The sequence below is a fragment of the Brassica napus genome, chromosome A7 (assembly GCF_020379485.1).
Source record: "Brassica napus cultivar Da-Ae chromosome A7, Da-Ae, whole genome shotgun sequence".
Classification (NCBI taxonomy): Eukaryota; Viridiplantae; Streptophyta; class Magnoliopsida; order Brassicales; family Brassicaceae; genus Brassica; species Brassica napus.
This window is the reverse complement of record NC_063440.1, coordinates 27072359-27092251: the sequence shown is the minus strand read 5'-3', so window position 1 is coordinate 27092251 and position 19893 is coordinate 27072359. Positions and strand designations below refer to the sequence as shown.

Here is a 19893-nt window from a genome sequence, read left to right as displayed (position 1 = left end):
ACTTTTATAGCAAAATTTTTCTGAATCAAAATTTAAACTAATTTCATACTAATTTATTGCTACTAGTTTGTTTGTTTATTTATTTACATGTGGTGCCATAAGCCTGAGCTCAGCCATCGTAAATATCCGCGGGCACTCCCGACCACGACGCCTTTTATGGATTAGGTTATGTTGCTATTATCTAGCTAGATCAATCTAGGTCAATGTTTTCCGGTAAACCAAAATCTATTAATTGTGATTAATAAGATGGGATAGTATTGTACATCATTGATAAGCTGATATAATTAAATGCTGAAGTATACTACTACTAGTTAATTACTCGTGACCAATATTTCTGACGATAATATCTATGTAGGTGTTAACGAATTTGACTAATAACATGTCACATATGAAACAACATATAATGTGTCTATACTATGAATTGAGACATTAATGAGCTCAACTATAATTCCATGCAACTTATGCAAACAAAACAATGGAAAATGAAACAGATTTATAGAGCAAGAGGAAAACGGGCAGGTCGATTAATAGCATGGAGTAACATACTATATGATAGTGATAGTGATACACACGACACACACACCTGTATATATTTTTCGTCTAAAAATATCACAACAATTTAGTGCGAGGGATGGATGCTGATAGATTTTCATAATGAGAAAAAAATGATAATGAATTCGTTACGTAATTGATGGTAGCATGGAAACCCTAGCGTAACGCACGTGGCACGCCATGTTATTAATATCTTATTTCAAGGTAACTTATATCTATTTTCAACTATGTACTAAACACATAATAAAACTACGTACATATTTATCTTCAACAAACCATTTTGTGTATAGTATACTTTCTCAAAAAATTGTATAGTTATGTACTGAGTTTAATTAACTAGCTATAAACTCTGTTACAACAGCCGAAAAATACTAATTTATCATGTTTATAATTGTCCGAGCAGATTCTAAGTATAGTTCGGGACTTTTTGGTTAGCATAAATTTAGAAATTAATATAATAAAATGTATATTCATTCGATTTTATTTATTGGTATATTAAATTATATTTCAACTTAGTCAGTGAGCCTTCCTTTCGCATTTGTTTATCATCATCAATTCAATATATGTAGCGTAAGGATTAAATAAAACTTTCAACAGAATCCATGTAAGTTAGTTTTTGAATACCAGTGTTCATACTGCAATATAGAAGCGAACACTACCTAGAAATACTACTTCTGAATATTAAAATATACTACTTTACACCGGCCTTTTTATTAACGTAACCATTATAAAATATAAACATACACAGAGAGATAGACACATAAATAGCTGTCTAGAAAATACAATATGACATAGTAACATATTGTATTTACCATTCGTAAGAAAACGACACGTTTGTAACATTAATATCACAATTATAATGGCTACGATCTAGCATTAATATCAAAATACATAACAATGATACTCTCGTCAGGTACTCAAACGTCACGATCAAAACGACTACCTAAAAAAGAAGTTGAAGTAAAAACAAACAGTGAGGTGTATTCAAATAATGATGATATATGTGTGGTAAATAAGCATTAAATATCGAATTCTATGGAAGAATGCTAAATAATAAAATAGTAGAAATTAGGGAGACTTTAAAATAAAGGCATGTGAGAAGGGTGTTGACAGTTGTCAGAAATGCCATGCTGAGATGGGGCAAAGAGCTTTCACTCCTTGTGGGTCTCTTTAATTATCTCTTTTCCTCTTCCCTTCCTTCTAATTAGTTTCTAACCTAACAGTAAATCATACTCTATGATCTGTCTATTTGCATTTTTATCAAGTCTAAACCTAAAAACCCGAGTTTCTAGACTAGGAAATTCATATAACTATACCATATAATAGATTATCTACCTATTTGTTCTTCAACAAAGTAGGTCATAGAAAGGTGCAAGCAACAAAGCATCAATGACGAACGAAGAAAAAGATCAATTACTATTATGCTATTTATGGTAGTAGAGTATAATATGAAAGCTTTAGTTCTCGATAGAATACCAGCTCGGGTTTAGTTGGGGCACTTGATTTCCACCGAAAAACATTTAATTTCTACGATATACCATAGCGCTGCATCATTTTATTCCTTTTCACAACAAGACAAAATATAAGTATATATATTATCTAGTTCTATCTCTCCATTTTGATATTAGCATACAGTGTTTCAAATATAAGCATTAATTAAAATCGGAAAACAATCTACCCAGTGTAGTACATATCACCAGCACGTAAAACTGTTAATCCCTATAGTAATATATTGAACATTTTACAAGTATATTGTGTTTTATCAACATCCTGCTGGTCTTATTTTTATTCTAACAATTCTCCATTTGCTATTGCATAATGGAATTTTAGCCCATATTCAAACAATCAAGTTCATCCATGGACCATGCATAGGTTATCACGAAAAGATAAATAAACATTTACTTGCCCTAGTGTAAAAATACTAACATTAAATAAAAGAAAATTAAATTAAATGGGTCATTTTCAAGTATATATATTGACGTAGGTGTGAACATACCTGTCATCACAAGTATGCGATCCACTGTCCTTTCCTAACTTCAACATTTTCACTTCAATACTTTCTCAACTCTCTCTTTCTCTCAAGCCTTTATATAAACCCTACCTAATACGTACGTACTCTCCTCACACTCACTGAGTCATCAAAACCTACGTGTCAATGACCGAGTCATCCATTTCCTCCGTCAAACAACCTTCTCCGGTGGAAGAGGAGACTCATCACCACCGAGAAGATGAAGAGACCCATCGAACAAATAAGAAGAAACGGGCTAGACCCGACCCGTGTTATAGAGGCGTACGGATGCGAACGTGGGGCAAATGGGTCTCCGAGATCCGCGAGCCACGCAAGAAGAGCCGAATCTGGCTCGGCACCTTCTCCACGGCGGAGATGGCGGCGCGTGCGCACGACGCAGCTGCTTTAACCATCAAAGGACCCTCAGCCGTCCTCAACTTCCCGGAGCTAGCCACTTTCCTTCCTCGTCCAGCTTCCTCCTCTCCACGCGACGTTCAAGCTGCAGCCGCCGTAGCCGCCGCCATGGACTTTTCCTCCTCCTCCTCCTCTGCCGTCGTTATCTCTGATCCCACCACCGTTGTCCCCGAGTCGCAGTTATCTTCTTCAAGTAGCTACTCGTCGTTTACATCGTCTCCAACGTTGTCACCGTCGAGCGAAGAAGCAGCATCATCAACGGCGGAAGAACTGAGCGAGATAGTCGAGTTGCCGAGTCTAGAGACGAGTTACGATGAGCCGTGGAGCGAGTTCGTGTACGTTGACCCGGCGTATCCACCTAGTTCGCCTTGGTATTTTAATAACTGTTATAGCTTTTATTACCACAGCGACGAAACTGGCACTTCGATGGGTGAACCTTTTGACTCTTCCAACTTTTGTCTTTTTCCTTAGTTTAATTTCTCCTGTTTTTTCTTTTCCATTGTAGACCATTTTCTTTGAGGTTTATTTAATTATTGGTTTCACAACAGTGTTTAATATACTCGATTAAACCTGGTTTTATCAAATAATATATGTTTCATAGTTCTTTTTGTATTGTGATCGGATCTTCTAGAAAAAAAAGCTAAAACAAGTCACGCATGCAATACCTAACAGGCCAATATGATTGTAGGATAACTATTTTCTGTTTTTTATTTTGTAGGTTTAGCAACATCATAAATGTTTGTAGGTGAATATTTCCAGCATTGAACTATTTATATGAAGGTATAATAGGCTGGTATACCTTTTTTAGTTTGAATGTTTAATTTGTATAATTAATTAAATCATGTGTTCTCAGATAGTTTTTTAGCTGGCATATATGGAATCTTTCCAACTTGGTAATTAATTATTGGTTTATTATCATCCTCTGAATCTAATTCACAAAATTTCTCTTGTTAGATCGAGCTAACTAGTTCAAATGAATTATTGTGTATTAAAAATTACAAAGAAAAGCTTACACTTTTGCGTTTAAAACTCTATTTATACCCTGCTATAATGGATTAAATATCAAAAATTGTTGTACAAGAGAAGTAAGAACTTATTGTTCTGCCAAAACCAAATTGCAGGTAAATTAAGCATACTTATGCTTTAATCTTTATTTGACTTTATGACATTAGTCAGACGTAATTAATGACTTGACCATTGAATTAACACGTGCATGCACTAACTCATATGCAAACCCGATGACGTTGATTAACAAGAAGTCTTTATTTGTTTCTATTTTTCTTAGACGAAATTTTATTTTATGTTTGAACAATTCAGTTTTTTTTTTCGTACGCAAATTAACAAGTATTGCGTGAGTCTCTCCTCGACGAAAACATCAATCAACACCCGCCACATGAGGTGATTAAGCTAACCATTTAAAACTATTATCGTACATTAACTTAAACTAAAATCAATTGTTCTTTCAAAAAAAAAACTAAAATTAATTGTTACGTTAATTAATAATGCATTTAACTATTCCGTAGGAAAAGGCCATTGCCATCGGGATCCGCGGTCAACGGAGGTTCCACCCACGAGCACAGTGTTTATTTATTTTTTTGCTCAAATATAGATGATTCTTTTTGATAGTTTAATGGGGACCCATTTTATATACTATAAATTTTATAATAATGCAGGATCTTTTGTCAGATGTATGTAAATTATTATGCTTAATGATCGGAAATAGAACTTCCAAAAAAAGTGTTGCGAATCCTACAGGAGAAGGGTCATGCCTTTGGTTTTCAAGAACCAAATCGTCCCCTAAACTATCAAAGTTAATCGTTTTTTCAAAAAAAAAAAAAAACATCTTGTGAACTCGAACTCATGCAGAACTTGTTAATTAAATTTATAATTTGTCGCATGGGAAAGGTCTGCAAGGAGAGCCAGCTCCTAGACCATCAGACAAGATCTGAAAATGCTTATTCTCTCTATATATAGAGTCATTATTAAAATTTTGATAAAAATTATATATCTTGTAATTCTAACCAATATATTTATGCCATTAATTTCTTAAGAAAACACATTAAAATTGTCAAACTTGATTGGAACTTAATAGATTATACTATCCAAAAAACAAGAGTTGAAAATTTATTTACCTTTTTCAAAAATGTTGATAGTTGATTTCGACTAAATAATTTTAAAATTAGTATGTGGAGTTGAAGACTTTCATAGTAATAAAACGGAAGTCTAACATGTTGATATAAAATTCCCTCTATTTCTGGAGGTGGTAAGTCGTGGCCAGGGCATGGTCTATTCTCCTAGTTTCTAAAGATCGGTGGCTGAGGCTAATATGTTAGTATATCATTGATTGTTAGAGGTTATAACTCATAAGTCGTCTGTAGGATCGGGGCTGAGGCTAATATGTTAGTATATCATTGATTTCTAGAGGTTATAACTTATAAGTCGTCTGTAGGGTTGCAACATCATTTTCCTATAGATCGATATCTGGACATGTCCTTTGATGAGAAGAAAAGGGTTGGTGCTGACAAAGATAGTGAGATGGAGGAGAGAAGACGTCAAGTAGGAAGAGAAATCACAAGTTCTCTCATGAAGAAGTTTTTTATTTTATTTATTTAAGTTGTTTTGCAAATAAGAAAATCTGGATTCCCTACTCTCACGGAAACAGTTTCTCCACTTTCCCATTTCCTTGTATGTGAATCCACGACAAGATGTATCTCTTCTATTTAAATCAATGAAAAATCTAAGAAGAAGTAGTCATAACTACCCAAAGAAAAGTGTGTGTTTTAAGTTTGTTCTTGAACAAATTCTCTTTCATTTGAAGAGAGACTTTAATTGGTATCAAATCACATGTTTCTAGATCAACAATAGATTATAGGAACCTATCATCGTTGATTCAAAGTTTCTTAGAGATGGCATGATCGAATTATCATGGGTATCTTTTGTTCTTGAATAAAACATTTATTTTCTTTATGAAATGGATTTATCCAAAACCGATTATGAGATTTATGGATTTGAAACAATTACTTAACATATAGTATATTTAAAATTTCTGGAAAATGATATATACACTTTAACCATTAATATATTAGAGACCATAAATGAAATTAAGTGTACAATAATCCACTTTTTCCGAGAATTGTTTTCATTGATCATTATATTATATGGTTTTCAAAGAAATTTAAACATGAACAGAACCTGCAATCCTAGCTAGAAGATTTATCCAATCTGTTTGTAAGGTACTGGCTTTCCTAGCTAGAAGAGAGAACTAGTAGATGAAACTAACGAATAGGAAGGGTTCCATGAGCCATAGAGATGTTCAAAAGCCCATAACTGCAGTTATATTAAACTTTGATTAAGGGCCTTTAGCCCATTTACTAAGGCGTCTACTTGCTAAGCATCTGGGCCCAGCCCGCGAATCTACCAAGCATCGTTATTTATAGTTTCGTAAACCGACTTAAACCGGAAAAAGGATCGCTAAATAACCGACTTACAACTCTCCGCTATAAAAGAATGTTTTCAACTTAACCAAACCCTAAAGGCTTCATCGAGACGAAGCTTCACCTCCGTTCGTCGCTCCTCCGCCGCGTCTATTCTCTCTCAAATCCGCTCATCCCGTCGATTAGTTTCATCCGAGGTTAGCTTCTTCCATCATCTTCCTCTCTCGATTTAGTAGTCTGCTGTTTTTAAAGCTTTTTATCGATTTCAAAGCTCACCGATCGTTAAACCGCTACTTGTAGAGAATCCAGCTCAGATTCGTTAGGATTGAATCGGAACTAGTTGAGATCTAATCGTTAGAACCCTAATTTATAGAGATCTAATTTTTGCATCATTAACCCTAATTTCGATTGATCTGTGTAATCAACATCGTTGAGTCTGGTAAGTTCTGATTAGTATCGTTCCTGTTTCTTGTTTTGCAGGTTTGGAGCTTACTATGGCGTCTCTTAAGGACCGTCTACCTCCGGCCAAATCAACAGCCGCCACGTTCTACGACCACTCCAACGATCCATGGTTCAAGAACCGTTTCACCGAGTCCGAATCCGAGAAAACCGCCGCCGTGGTTTTCAAAGCGGTGCCTGTTTACCTGAAGCGTCAAGGCTTCCGTCCTAGGAACCCTGAGGATTTTGGAGACGGTGGCGCTTTCCCTGAGATACACGTTGCTCAGTATCCCCTCGGGATGGGGAAGAATAAGTCTAACAAGCCTGGGGCCAAGACGCTTCCTGTTACTGTTGATGCTCAAGGGAATGTGATGTTTGACGCTATTGTGAGGCAGAATGAGAACTCGAAGAAGATTGTTTACTCTCAGCATAAGGATATTATCCCCAAGGTGCTGAAGAACGAGGGGGGAGAGGATGGTGTTGTGGATGAAGAGGAGGAGTTGCAGAAGCAGATTCAGGAGACTACTGAGGAGACGAAAGCTGCTATGGAGAAGATTGTGAATGTGAGGCTGAGTGCTGCGCAGCCTACTAATGTCCCGAGGCAGTCAGGAGACTCGAAGTTTATTAAGTTTAAGCCTTCTCAGCAGTCTTCGGCTTTTAATTCAGGTGCTAAAGAGAGGATTATTAGGATGGTGGAGATGCCTGTGGATCCTCTTGATCCGCCGAAGTTTAAGCACAAGAGAGTCCCTAAGGCTTCTGGCTCTCCTCCTGTTCCGGTCATGCATTCGCCGCCCAGGCCTGTTACAGTCAAGGACCAGCAAGACTGGAAGATCCCTCCTTGTATCTCTAACTGGAAGAATCCGAAGGGTTACACTATCCCTCTTGATAAACGTCTTGCTGCTGATGGAAGAGGTTTACAAGATGTTCAGATTAATGATAACTTTGCCAAACTATCTGAGGCTCTCTATGTTGCTGAGCAGAAAGCTAGGGAGGCAGTTTCGATGCGGTCAAAGGTGCAAAAGGAGATGATGATGAAGGAGAAGGAAAGGAAAGAGCAGGAATTGAGGGCTCTTGCTCAAAAAGCTCGTTCTGAGAGAACTGGTGCTCCTGCGAGCATGCCTGTCTCTGTAGACAGGGCTAGGAGTGAGAGTGTTGACCCGAGAGGTGATTATGACTATGACCGTGACCGTGAGAGGGAAAGGGAAAGAGAGAGGGAAGGGCCAAAGGAGAGTAGAGAGGAGAAGGATCGGATGCGGAGGGAGGAGATCCGAAGAGAGCGTCGCCACGAAAGAGAAAGGGAGAGAAGGTTGGAAGCTAAAGATGCTGCCATGGGGAAGAAGAGCAAGATCACGAGAGACAGAGACCGTGATATCAGCGAGAAAGTCGCTCTTGGAATGGCCTCTACAGGAGGCAAAGGCGGCGAAGTTATGTACGATCAACGTCTCTTCAACCAAGAGAAGGGAATGGATTCAGGTTTCGCAACCGACGACCAGTACAACGTATACGACAAAGGCTTGTTCACTGCACAACCCACTCTCTCAACGCTCTACAAGCCTAAGAAGGATACGGATGAAGAAATGTACGGAAACGCAGACGAGCAGCTCGATAAGCTCAAGAACACCGAGAGGTTCAAACCAGACAGAGCTTTCACCGGTGCTTCCGAGAGGTCGGGCAAGAGAGAACGACCTGTGGAGTTCGAGAAGGAAGAACAAGATCCTTTCGGTCTGGACCGTTTCGTGTCTGACGTGAACAAAGGCAAGAAGAAGCCTTTGGACAAAATCGGATCTGGTGGAACTATGAGAGCAAGCGGCGGTGGCGGCAGCTCTTCACGCGATGACTATGGTGGTTCTGGTCGAACCAAGATCAATTTCGAACGTGGTGATCGTTAAAAAGTCTCAGCACAACTGATCTTTCGATTCCAACACATGGTTCAGTTCTTATTTGGATATTCTGCTTTTGATTCAGTGTTTATGTTTTAGTAGTAAGAAGGCTCCTGAACTTGTCAAATACAGTCTTTCAAAACTTCTTATATTTGGATCTTTAAGAAGAGTTTTAGCTTATTTTATAACATCTTTAATGTAATAAAACTTTCTACTTTTATGTTTGGTTTTTATATAATGTTTGTTTGCATTTCTGATCAGGAGAAAAACCAAAGACAGAGATGGTCTTCTTCTCTAGTCTTGTCTGCAGGCTTAATGGTACCACCACTAAGGCTACACATTACGTCACCGTCTTTCACCTTCGGAATCATTACACTACTCCGGCCATAGATGAACCTTTCGTCCCTATCTCATCTCTTTCACCTCAAGACCGTAACAAGTTCTTAGCTAAGCTCCTATCAAACAGCAACAGCCTCGCTCGCGTCCGCCGCATCCATGGCGACATCTTCCGATCTCGCATCCTCGACCAAGACCCGATCCCTTTCCTACGCAACAACATCATGCGAGCCTACCTCCGCCACGACTCCCCTCTCGACGCAATCCAACTCTACATCGACATGGTGAGATCAGACGTTAAACCGGACCGGTACACTCTCCCGATCGTAACCAAATCCGCCGTCCAAACCCACGATCTCCCGCTGGGAAAGCAGTTTCACTCCGTCGCGGCGAAGCTAGGGTTCGCGCTTGACGAGTTCTGCGAGAGCGGGTTCATCACTTTATACTGTAAAGCCGGGAAAGTTAGGGACGCACGCAAGGTGTTCGACGAAAACCCCGAGAGAAAATTAGGGTCTTGGAACGCGATTATCGGGGGGTTGAACCAAGCGGCGCGTGCCAAGGAGGCTGTGGAGATGTTTGTTGAGATGAAAAGGAACGGGTTTGAGCCGGATGATTTCACTATGGTGAGCGTGACGTCGGCTTGCGGTGGCTTGGGGGACTTGGGGTTGGCTTTTCAGCTGCATAGATGCGTTCTTGAGGCTAAGCCTGAAGAGAAGTCTGATGTTATGATGATGAATTCGCTTATTGATATGTATGGGAAGTGTGGGCGTATGGATTTAGCGAGTCAAGTGTTTGATGAAATGTCTGAGAGAAACGTTGTCTCGTGGACGTCTATGATCATGAGCTACGCAGCTCACGGGAGGACGGTGGAGGCGTTGGAAGGGTTTCGTCAGATGAGAGAGGCTGGTGTGAGACCAAACAGTGTCACGTTCCTTGGTGTTCTGAGTGCTTGCGTCCATGGAGGGCTTGTGGAAGAAGGGAAAGGCTATTTCGAAACGATGAAGTCTGAGTTCGGTTTTGAACCGGGGTTGTCTCACTACGGATGCGTAGTTGATCTGCTGAGCCGGGACGGGCGGCTCGAGGAGGCTAAGGTAGTGGTGGAAGGGATGCCGATGAGGCCTAGCGTGGTGGTTTGGGGGTGTTTGATGGGTGGGTGTGAGAAGTTTGGGGATGTTGAGATGGCTGAGTGGGTGGCTAAGCACATGGTTGAGCTTGAGCCGTGGAACGATGGTGTGTATGTGGTTTTGGCTAATGTGTATGCATCGAGAGAGATGTGGAAAGATGTTGAGAGGGTTAGGAAGTTGATGAAGGAGAATAAGCTTGTCAAGGTTCCTGCTTATAGCTCCACGATGATACTCTAATAATGATCACATGCTTAACTAATAAGTGTCTCTTTTTCAAACCTGATCTACTTTTGTTTTTATCATTAGGCTTTACATCTTTGTCTCTGCTTACACTTAGTGGGATAGTTTGCAAGTACAATAACATCATTATCATCAACATAATTAACCAAATCGTGGCTTCTTAAACATCCAATTTTCATTAAACAATGTATGTTAATCTGTAAATTAGTCCAATTATACACATTTTCTAGTTACATTTTCAAAGCTACTTTACTAAAACCATCTATTTATGAAAAAGAGCAAAATGAAACTTCAACAAATTACTGTGGTTAAGCCCACGAAAAGCCCGTTTATTAGGATCAAGCTTTGAGGCCTGCAAGCGTTTGGTAGGCCACCTCTGAAGTAAAGTGCAATCTGTGCAGCTACTTATACAATTTATATTTGAAAATATTTCTTTTTATTAGTTGATTTAGAAAGACTCAAATGATATAGTGTGTAAACTTTTTATATATATCTCATATGAAAATATTAAAAAATTCCCGGGGACTATATATATCATCCAAATCAAAACTGTTGGCTTATATACCAGCTACCGTCACTCGGAATTTCAAAACTATATGAAAAATAATCTTAATATATTCAGTTTTGACTAAACGAATATATTATATATCCAATCCTTTTGGTACTATTAGATAATTCAATCTTCATGACAACATTTTATCATTTTGATTAGTATGTACACACACACACATGCATGTGTCGTCGTCGTGTAAGCCAAATCTATAAACAGTTATAATATGGATTAGCTATCATAGGTTTGAATGGGCAACATAAGACAATCTTGCTTCCAAATATGTTACAACAAGGTTGATCAATAGTAAACCTACATTAATCAAATTATGATATTGTATATGTCTACTTTGATAATTGAATAGATTCGCGACGCAGATCGCTTAATCAGCAGATCGGTCCGAATCAAACAGATTTTTTTTTTTACCTCAAATAATATGGATACCTTTTAGTTTTGATCAACAGTTCCTAAGTTAATATTTTTTTCTATTTTCATAACTACTTTATACACATCATAATACTTTAAAATATTAATGAAACTTATAATTGTTTTCTATAAACAATCTTTTTCGTTGAATTAACCTAAGCTTTTCATACCAAAGACACTAAGCTTTTTGATTTCTCAATGAAAATGAAGACTTAAATAAGTTATCTTCAGACTGAATTTTTATTTAAAATATCCACTCCTAATATTATAGCTTACAGCCTTACAGTATATCGAATATATGACAAGTGGAAAATGACAGGAAACGACTTTTTCAACCATCACCTATGACATGAAACGACTTTTGCTACCGTCACGTATGACATCAAAATTAATGTATTTCCGAGAAAAGAGAAAAAAATTGTTCAAAGAAGTGAAAGCATATAGATCAAGGTCTCACCGCTCACGTTCGGAGATAAAATAAAAAGCATTAACAAGAAACTTTTTTAAAAAGGGAACGAATAATCAGACAATTCATATAATATTGCTGCAAAACAAGAAGTGGATAAGACTGTCACAAGACATCAACGGTATCTCCAACCTTTATAAATAATTTTTCTCCTGCTCTTCTTTTTCTCTGAACATTTTCTTCTCTTGGCTACTTCACAAATAACCAAAAAAAAAACACTCATTTTCTCTCTGCTCTTGAGAATCACGAGAATAGTCAAGATGGGAAGTTTAGGAGAAGAAGATTTGGAGCAGCTTGTGATCGATTACATGGAGTCTCCGATGATCGCCTCCGATGAGTTGGAGAAACCTTCAGGAGTTCTTATGAGTCTTCAGGTCTATATTTATTCTCATCTTCCTTCAATGCATTTCTATCTCTCATTTTTTTTTGTATAAAACTTAATAAATATATTTACAGGATGTTCTTGGGGCAAAAGGAGAAAAAGAGAAGGAGATTGAAGAGAAGATAAAATCGTTTATCAGAAGAAGAAAATTATCATACAAAGGAGACGATGAGAAGAAAGATGTGATGAAAAGGATTGTCTCTAAGCTTAGATCTGACGGCTACGATGCTTTTATCTCTAGAACCTCGTGGGATTCTTCTTTTGATCGGCTTGAAGGTAATAACAAAATATCACATTTAAAAAAAAGAATATTTAGAAAAATATTCATGTGATTTAATCTTTGCAAAGTTGAAGAATTTTTCCTTTGATTTTCGAAAGTTAGAGAAAGTCAAAATTTTAATTTTTTTGTTGTTTTGTGGAAATGTCACAACAGGATGTAGAGTGTTTCGTTGCACAAGAAAGTACGAGTTCATTGACGTCATGGTGGCTAGTGATCGCGACGGTGATGATGTAAACAAGCTGAGACGTGTGATCATTGATCTTGATTTCAAATCTCAGTTCGAGCTGGTGAAACAGACAAGATGTTACAAAGACGTGACTGAGATGCTTCCGACAATATTTGTTGCGTCAGAAGTGAGACTCAAAAGAGTTGTTTCGTTGGTTTGTAATGAGATGAAAAAATCGATGAAGGAAGAAGGAATGTCTAGACCACCGTGGAGGAATAAGAGATACATGCAAGCCAAGTGGCTCTCTGAGAATCGTCTAAGAGTGTCTGGTTCTAAGAAAGGGTCTTGGTCTTTGTTTGATGATGGTCAAGGAGGTGAAGATGCTGGGACAACGAGTCGTGGTGGCATTGGTTTGAAAACTAAGTGTTGTTTTCCTATTTTCTGAGAGGATTGCGCCAAGTTTTTTTTTTGTTTATCAATTTCTATAAAATTAAAAAAGAGTTAAGGACGGATTTTGAGCATTAGTTGTGTTTTTTTTTTGGGGGTAAAACATTAGTTGTATTTCTGTTTGTTGCTTCATATGATTGTTCCTTTCTTTCGGGGATGTTCAACAAAATTAAGGAAGTGAAGTGGGGCTTGTTGTATCAGGTTTTTTCTGATGCTGTATTGCATTTCTACTTGTATCAATAGCCTATATATATAAAAGTATAATATGTTTTGTCTTCATTTTAAATGTCCATTTTAGTATATAATGTTAGCTTTTCTATGGTTCAAGATATTTGATTAAGTGGATAATACTGATTAGAGGACTCGACTACCTTTTCTTGATTCTCTTTAAAAGATTTGAATGATTAGCATCTATGTGTTTCTCTAGTCCAAGATTCTATTATAGTGTTAATAAAAAGCTTTTATATATATTCTGCCCTAAAATTTGAATGACATGAGATGAGAAATAAGACGACAACATAATGGAGTAGCGATATCTTTTATACTGAATCTGGTTTGTAGAATAACTTTAGGGATATATACTATAAAATCTGGTCTTGATCGATAAAATGAACTATGTTTCTTGTTTTTTTGCTAATTATAACTTTTTCATAATATATAACATAATTAACGTTAAGAACACACGATTTTTTCACCATTACAAAAGGAAGAGGTTTATCTTTTATAGAAATGCCATGTTTGAACAGAAATGCCATGTTTGGTTATAAAACTATTGTCATAAATATTCGAACGCGTCTTCGTTAGTTTAAATTGTGTGGAGACTTTTTAAGCAATAATGTAAAACATTCAGATAAATCGTGGGATTAATGCTATTAATGGTCACCATCAACACTAGCGTCTTCTATAAGTCGGAATTGGTCACTGTTTTTATTGGTTTAATTTAAGACACTGTTATGTAATATTATTTCATCATAAAAGGTTTACAAACGAAAATACGATTTTAATGAAACAATGTGTAAAATGAAGAAATGATATACCATTTTATCAAAAAAAATGATATACCATAGTAAAACTGAGTTGGATCACATCAAAATATTTGGTTAAAAAGAGAACTAAATATTCGCTTTGACAAATGTTTGGCTGAACTTTACCTTTATGTTCAGACAATTAAATCAATAACTGATGTAAATGCTCAACCCTCTAGACTCCACCACAGGCTTTCATGAAGTTGGGATGATAATTTGTTTCTTATTTTGCTTGAATATGCTGTATGCACTACGTCAATTATTGAAGAATGTAGCCAATTGGTAGCTTTCCAATATATATCTAAATCAGAGTCATATCCTAATTAATAAGAATGACGAGGCGAATCAAATCCATCTCAATTATATAAAAAACCAAACTTAGATTAATTAATAACCATCCATCACTCTCAACTCTATATTCGTACGTAATCTTCTGTTGTCTTATCTATTTCTTCACGCTTTAGTCTTTCGAGTTAATCCTCGAGATCTTGAAAGAAACTTCGACTAAACTCACATTTACCAAAATCATAGGTAAGATAAGTAAGTAATAAACAAAGAGATAATGCATTGTATGCTACTACAAAATTAAATACATCATTTAATTGAATAGTAACTAAAGAGAGGAGGCACTTACAATGAAAAGATAGGGAAGCAACAGAGAGGATCTAGTGATATAAATTAATAGAAAATTCGATTTGAAACGGATAGTCAGAGACTGCTTATCAGCCAAGCAAGAGAGAAGTATGATGAAGAAATAGTCTCGACCTCCTCAATTCTTTAACTGTTTTTTTTACTGATATGACATTTTAATAGAATATTGCCACCAGACGAATAACGAAGATGGAATCGTGTTATTGACTTTAATAAAAATGCAAAAAATTAACCCAACACATTCAATGCATGAACTTATACCAAAATACATAATCTGATATAATAGTGAAAATTAGTTAGAAATTACTAGGAAATTAGATATAGAAGTCAAAGCATAAATCACAAAATGTCTAACGAGGAACTTTCCAAATAGTGGCGTAATAATATAATTTTTAATAGTTAATAATACCTAAAATTTGGATGTAAAAATACAGTTAGAGAAATTGTGGAATGTTATATAAATATATAGACAAAGAAGGGGTTTAATGTGAAATAGTGCCATGTGTGACAAGAAATCAGAATGCTTCCAGAAATGAGACAGAGAGTTGTGTCAGTTTCACTTGCATCATTTGGCAGTTTGAGAAATCCAACGAGCAGTACAGCAGCAGCCGAGCTACAAAGATCTTTTCTTTACTCGATTAGCTCTATTTTTATGTTTTTTCTCTTTTCTTATTCTATACCAAAATCGGGCATTGTTACCTTTTTACGTCAGACTTTATTCAATAAAACATATTTTATTCATGGAGAGTAACATATTCCAAAACTCCACCAAAAAAAAAATTATTTTCAGGAAAGTATGTAACATTTTCTAATATGAAATGTGATTGGTAATACATGGAGTAAAATGGTAAAACATTCAAAAAAAAAAAAAACATACACATAATTTTATTCATAATTTAGCTGGAGTAAAACAGTTCATTCTATTTCCTTTTTCTTTTATTTCTTTCAGCTATTTTTTATTTCTTTTTTATCCCATATTACTCTCTAATACCAATCAAACCCCTAGAATAATATTATGTGTACATTTTACTTTGTATAAACAGTAAATAGAGTAAATATAGAAAAATCTAATTTTATATGATTGATAACAAATCAGCGCAACTTAATGTACTGAACTTTTTAGGAAACTATTTGCGCTCAAAGTGTCGTTCACTCAGCCAAAATTTGTCTTTTAGGAATTCTTTTAGTACACCTGATAAGGATAACAATCCAATTAAACTGTATTTCATAGGCTGTTAGTACAATTTTGCAAAAAATAATTTAATCTATTCTTTTGAAAACTTCCTCATGTTAACATTTTCATGATTAGAGTTTAGCAATAATTTTGTACGAGAACAACCCAATTGAACTGTACCACGAATAATACACACGCATACCCAAGATTCGACGATCACTGGCTAATCTCGTCATTTGTAGAATCACTGGCTAATCTCGCCATTTGTACGAAAGGTACGAAGAACCTGATCATAATCATCTTCTTTCATTGTCTCTCCAAAATGATGGTCTCACACGCATGTACTTGGTTCTTCTATACTCCATATCAGATTTTTTTATTTTTTTTATATACCATCAGGAAGAATCTTATATAAACTAATTTACACATAACTCTTTTGTTCTCCTTCACAATATATGGCTACCTGATCTTGATATCATTTCAGCAAAACATTCTTATGCTATACAGGCCTTGTTCAGAGCAGTGTCGCTGCGATCGGTTTCGGCCATCAATAATTAAACAACAAACTAGGCAGAAAAAAATGGTGGAGAATGGATGGGATTGTCGCTGCAAACACTTTTTACAAAGATTCCCAGCGTTGTTCTTGTCGCTGTTGAAAATACCGGCAGCTAAAATGATGATGCGACTACTTTTGTTCGTCAAAATCACCGCTGTTGATGGTGCGACTATCTAATGATGATCAAGAAAACAGTTATATTCTTCCTGATGGAAATACCGTCCCTGTTGGAAATAATCCCCAACAAAAGAGTAGTCCACATTAGTTCCATTAAACCCAACTTCGAATATAGAGTTGAGAGTGATTGATGGTTATTAATTGAATTTAAGTTTCGTTTTTCCATTAAACCCCAACTTCATTTATGGTGAAGAGTAAACACAAATGAAGATTGGTATGATATTACTAACTTTAGGGTTGAAACGCAGAATCTAAATAACTTTGTTTCTGGATTCTTTTTAAAAAGTTTTAAACTAATTAAATTTATACATACATACTTATACATTAGATAGTATTTACTTGAAACTTCCAAGCTTTTTCTCAAACCAAAGATTAACAAACAAATAGTCTTCAACCTCCAGTAAAACCTACTATCCATATTGTAATGATGTGTCCAACTCTTCACCTAATCGTTGTTACACTATCATAACTTATTTATCTAACCAGTGCATCACTATTCGAAATTAACTAATGAATCTTTTTAGCACCACTAACAATTATTCACTTAATTTTGTGCAGCACCATTATACGACTTTCGGTATAGGTCAGCGACATCCTTATTTGCAAGGTCACTTTCAAACATTTTTGTGACAACCCGCCCCGTGGAAACTACTTGCTCCGTGGGTCCCAGATTCACAGCGCTGCAGTGCACCAACCCTGAGACCTACGGGGCAGGTAGTTCCCACGGGGCGAGTTGTCACAATTTTAATATAACATTAGAGTCCGAATATCATTTTTTCAATTGAATTCATAATTATCGATTTTGGGGATATTTTAATATTTTGTAGATTTCTCACCATCTCTTACTGATACTAATACATTTTAATCAACATAATCATCTTTTCCGAAAACGATATTAAGTTAAGTTTTTGCTGAATAAACCTCTTTAAACATTCTATTATGACATTGTAACTTCCAAAAAATAACTATTTCTAGTTTATTGACTAAGTTAACTAAACCCATTAAGCTACTCAAAAGAATATCACCAACACCAAAGAAAGTTGCAATTTTTTTGTCACCATTTACCTATCGAAAATCAACCTTCATCTTTTTAAACAAAAATATAAGATGCTAAACTATTTCTTTGTCGGCCAAATATTTCATTAGAATATATTTTACATATCAGTCCACTTTCTTACATACTTTCCATTATGTAGCATACAGTTGGTAGCATAGCATATTTTGTAATTTTATCCACATCAAAAAGTTTGTTGCGAGGTAGATGAACAAAATTATATTTATCAGTAGATGATAGTGAAAGGATATCTTTGAGATAGATATATATCGATGCATCAGACAGTGTTCATGATTGAGCTTGATAAATGATCATATAGGCCTTTTAGTATTACCTTTAAAAGTGACTTTTGTATATCTGAGTTTTCTCATCTCCACCTCAGCCATCGCCCATCGACAATGCTACTGCCTCAGCTTGCTAATCTGTTTAAGTTCGTGTTAGCTATACTGAGTTGAAGAGTCAGTTTTATTTATTTAAACCAACGTTTCTTATAAAAATCAAGACAAAAAACATTATCTCAAGATACACAGTTTTATCTAAAACATCCACATATCATTCATCAAATATGTGCTATAGACGACAAGTAGAAAATGACATGAAACGACTTTTTCAACCGTTGCGTATGTGTGACTTGAAAAGAAAAATTGTTGTACCTCGAAGATATTCGAAAAAGGAAAAGTCACCACTCAACTCACGTTCAGAAATTAAAGCATCGACAACAAACAATTTATAAGAGAACTAATATCAAACAATGCATATAATATGGCAAACAATAATGATAACATTTTGACACACGTCACACACTTCGACACATATATAGAGACTCTATTGCAAGTCATTTCTTGCACTCTAACTTTTTCCAAGACAAAGAAAACCTGGAAGAATTGGAAGAGACAGGTGAGAATAGTTACTATGGGGAGTTTGGGAGAAGAAGATCTAGAAAAGCTTGTGATCGATTATATTGAGTCTTCGATCATCGTCCCCGGTCATATGGAGAAGTCTTCAACTGCTCTAGTAACCCTTCAGGTCTCTTATCTATTTTTCATCGGTCAATGCATACTTCTCCTTTTTGGTTCACAAAATTATTACATCTTATATTACATATAAATATTAACAGGAGATACTTGGGTCGAAAGGAGAAAAGGAAAAGGAGATGGAAGAGAAGGTTAAGTCGTTTATCAGGAGAAGAAAATTATCATACGAAGGAGACGATGAGAAGAGAGATGTGATGAAAAGGATTGTATCTAAGTTCAGATCTGATGGTTACAATGCTTCTATCTATAGAACCTCGTGGGATTCTTCTTTTGATCGCCGTAAAGGTAATAATAATATATCATTTTGGTTTAAAAATTAACATTTAGAAAAGTATTCATTTGATTTGATCTTTGCAAAGTTGAAGAGATTTTCCTTTAATTTTGGAAAGTTAGGTCAAGTTTTTTTTTTGGTACTAAGGTCGAGTTTTTTTATTTGTTGCTTTCGTGAAAATGTTACACAGGATGTAGTAGAATGTTTAGGTGTACGAGGAAGTACGAGTACATTGAGGTCATGGTGGCAAGTGAACAGGACGGTGATGACGGAAGCAAGGAACGTCTGATAATTGATCTTGATTTCAAGTCTCAGTTTGAGTTAGTGAAGCAGACTGAAGGTTACAAAGACGTGACTCAGATGCTTCCGACAGTGTTTGTGGCGACAGAGGAGAGACTCAAAATAGTTGTTTCGTTGGTTTGTGGTGAGATGAAAGAGTCCATGAAGAAAGAAGGAATGTCTAGACCTCCATGGAGGACTACGAGATACATGTTAGCCAAGTGGCTACCTGAGAACCGTTTGACAGTCTCTGGTTCTAACACTACAAGAAAACGTATCTTTACCGAGGAAGTTTAACGAGGAAAAATAATCCTCGTAAAAAAACGTTGATTTTGCGAGGAAAGTACGTTGAGAAAGAAAAGCATCGTTATTTCGTCGTAAGTTAACGACAAAAAATATTCGTCGTAAAGACGATGTAAATTGACGTGGCTTTTACGAGGAAATAGTTTTTCCTCGTAAAATCCACGTAAATTTCGCGAGTGCTTTACGACGAAATATTTTACGTGTACTTAACGAGGAAATTTTGAAT

At 36.1% G+C, this 19893-nt stretch overlaps 5 protein-coding genes across 5 annotated transcripts; all 5 read left to right on the top strand.

The window, feature by feature from the left end:
* Positions 1-2372: 2372 nt before the first annotated feature.
* On the top strand, positions 2373-3580 carry LOC106356024 (ethylene-responsive transcription factor ERF037-like). The gene has a single exon (XM_013794606.3). It carries the CDS (start codon positions 2708-2710, stop codon positions 3443-3445), a length of 738 nt encoding a protein of 245 aa, XP_013650060.2. The 5' UTR covers positions 2373-2707; the 3' UTR covers positions 3446-3580.
* A 2844-nt stretch (positions 3581-6424) lies between these two features.
* Positions 6425-8978, top strand: LOC106354626 (SNW/SKI-interacting protein). The gene is made up of 2 exons (XM_048736331.1): positions 6425-6605; positions 6889-8978. Exon 2 carries the CDS (start codon positions 6903-6905, stop codon positions 8733-8735), a length of 1833 nt encoding a protein of 610 aa, XP_048592288.1. The 5' UTR covers positions 6425-6605; positions 6889-6902; the 3' UTR covers positions 8736-8978.
* Positions 8979-8991: 13 nt separating this feature from the next.
* LOC106354627 (pentatricopeptide repeat-containing protein At1g77170, mitochondrial-like) lies at positions 8992-10576 on the top strand. Its single transcript, XM_013794610.3, has one exon. It carries the CDS (start codon positions 9008-9010, stop codon positions 10421-10423), a length of 1416 nt encoding a protein of 471 aa, XP_013650064.2. The 5' UTR covers positions 8992-9007; the 3' UTR covers positions 10424-10576.
* Positions 10577-10771: 195 nt separating this feature from the next.
* On the top strand, positions 10772-13430 carry LOC106357355. The gene is made up of 3 exons (XM_013797035.3): positions 10772-12242; positions 12325-12526; positions 12684-13430. Exons 1-3 carry the CDS (start codon positions 12129-12131, stop codon positions 13139-13141), a joined length of 774 nt encoding a protein of 257 aa, XP_013652489.2. The 5' UTR covers positions 10772-12128; the 3' UTR covers positions 13142-13430.
* A 3523-nt stretch (positions 13431-16953) lies between these two features.
* On the top strand, positions 16954-19661 carry LOC106356025. The gene is made up of 3 exons (XM_013795874.2): positions 16954-18806; positions 18898-19099; positions 19276-19661. The coding sequence occupies exons 1-3, from the start codon at positions 18543-18545 to the stop codon at positions 19659-19661; spliced, it is 852 nt and encodes a 283-aa protein (XP_013651328.2). The 5' UTR covers positions 16954-18542.
* The last annotated feature ends 232 nt before the right edge of the window (positions 19662-19893 follow it).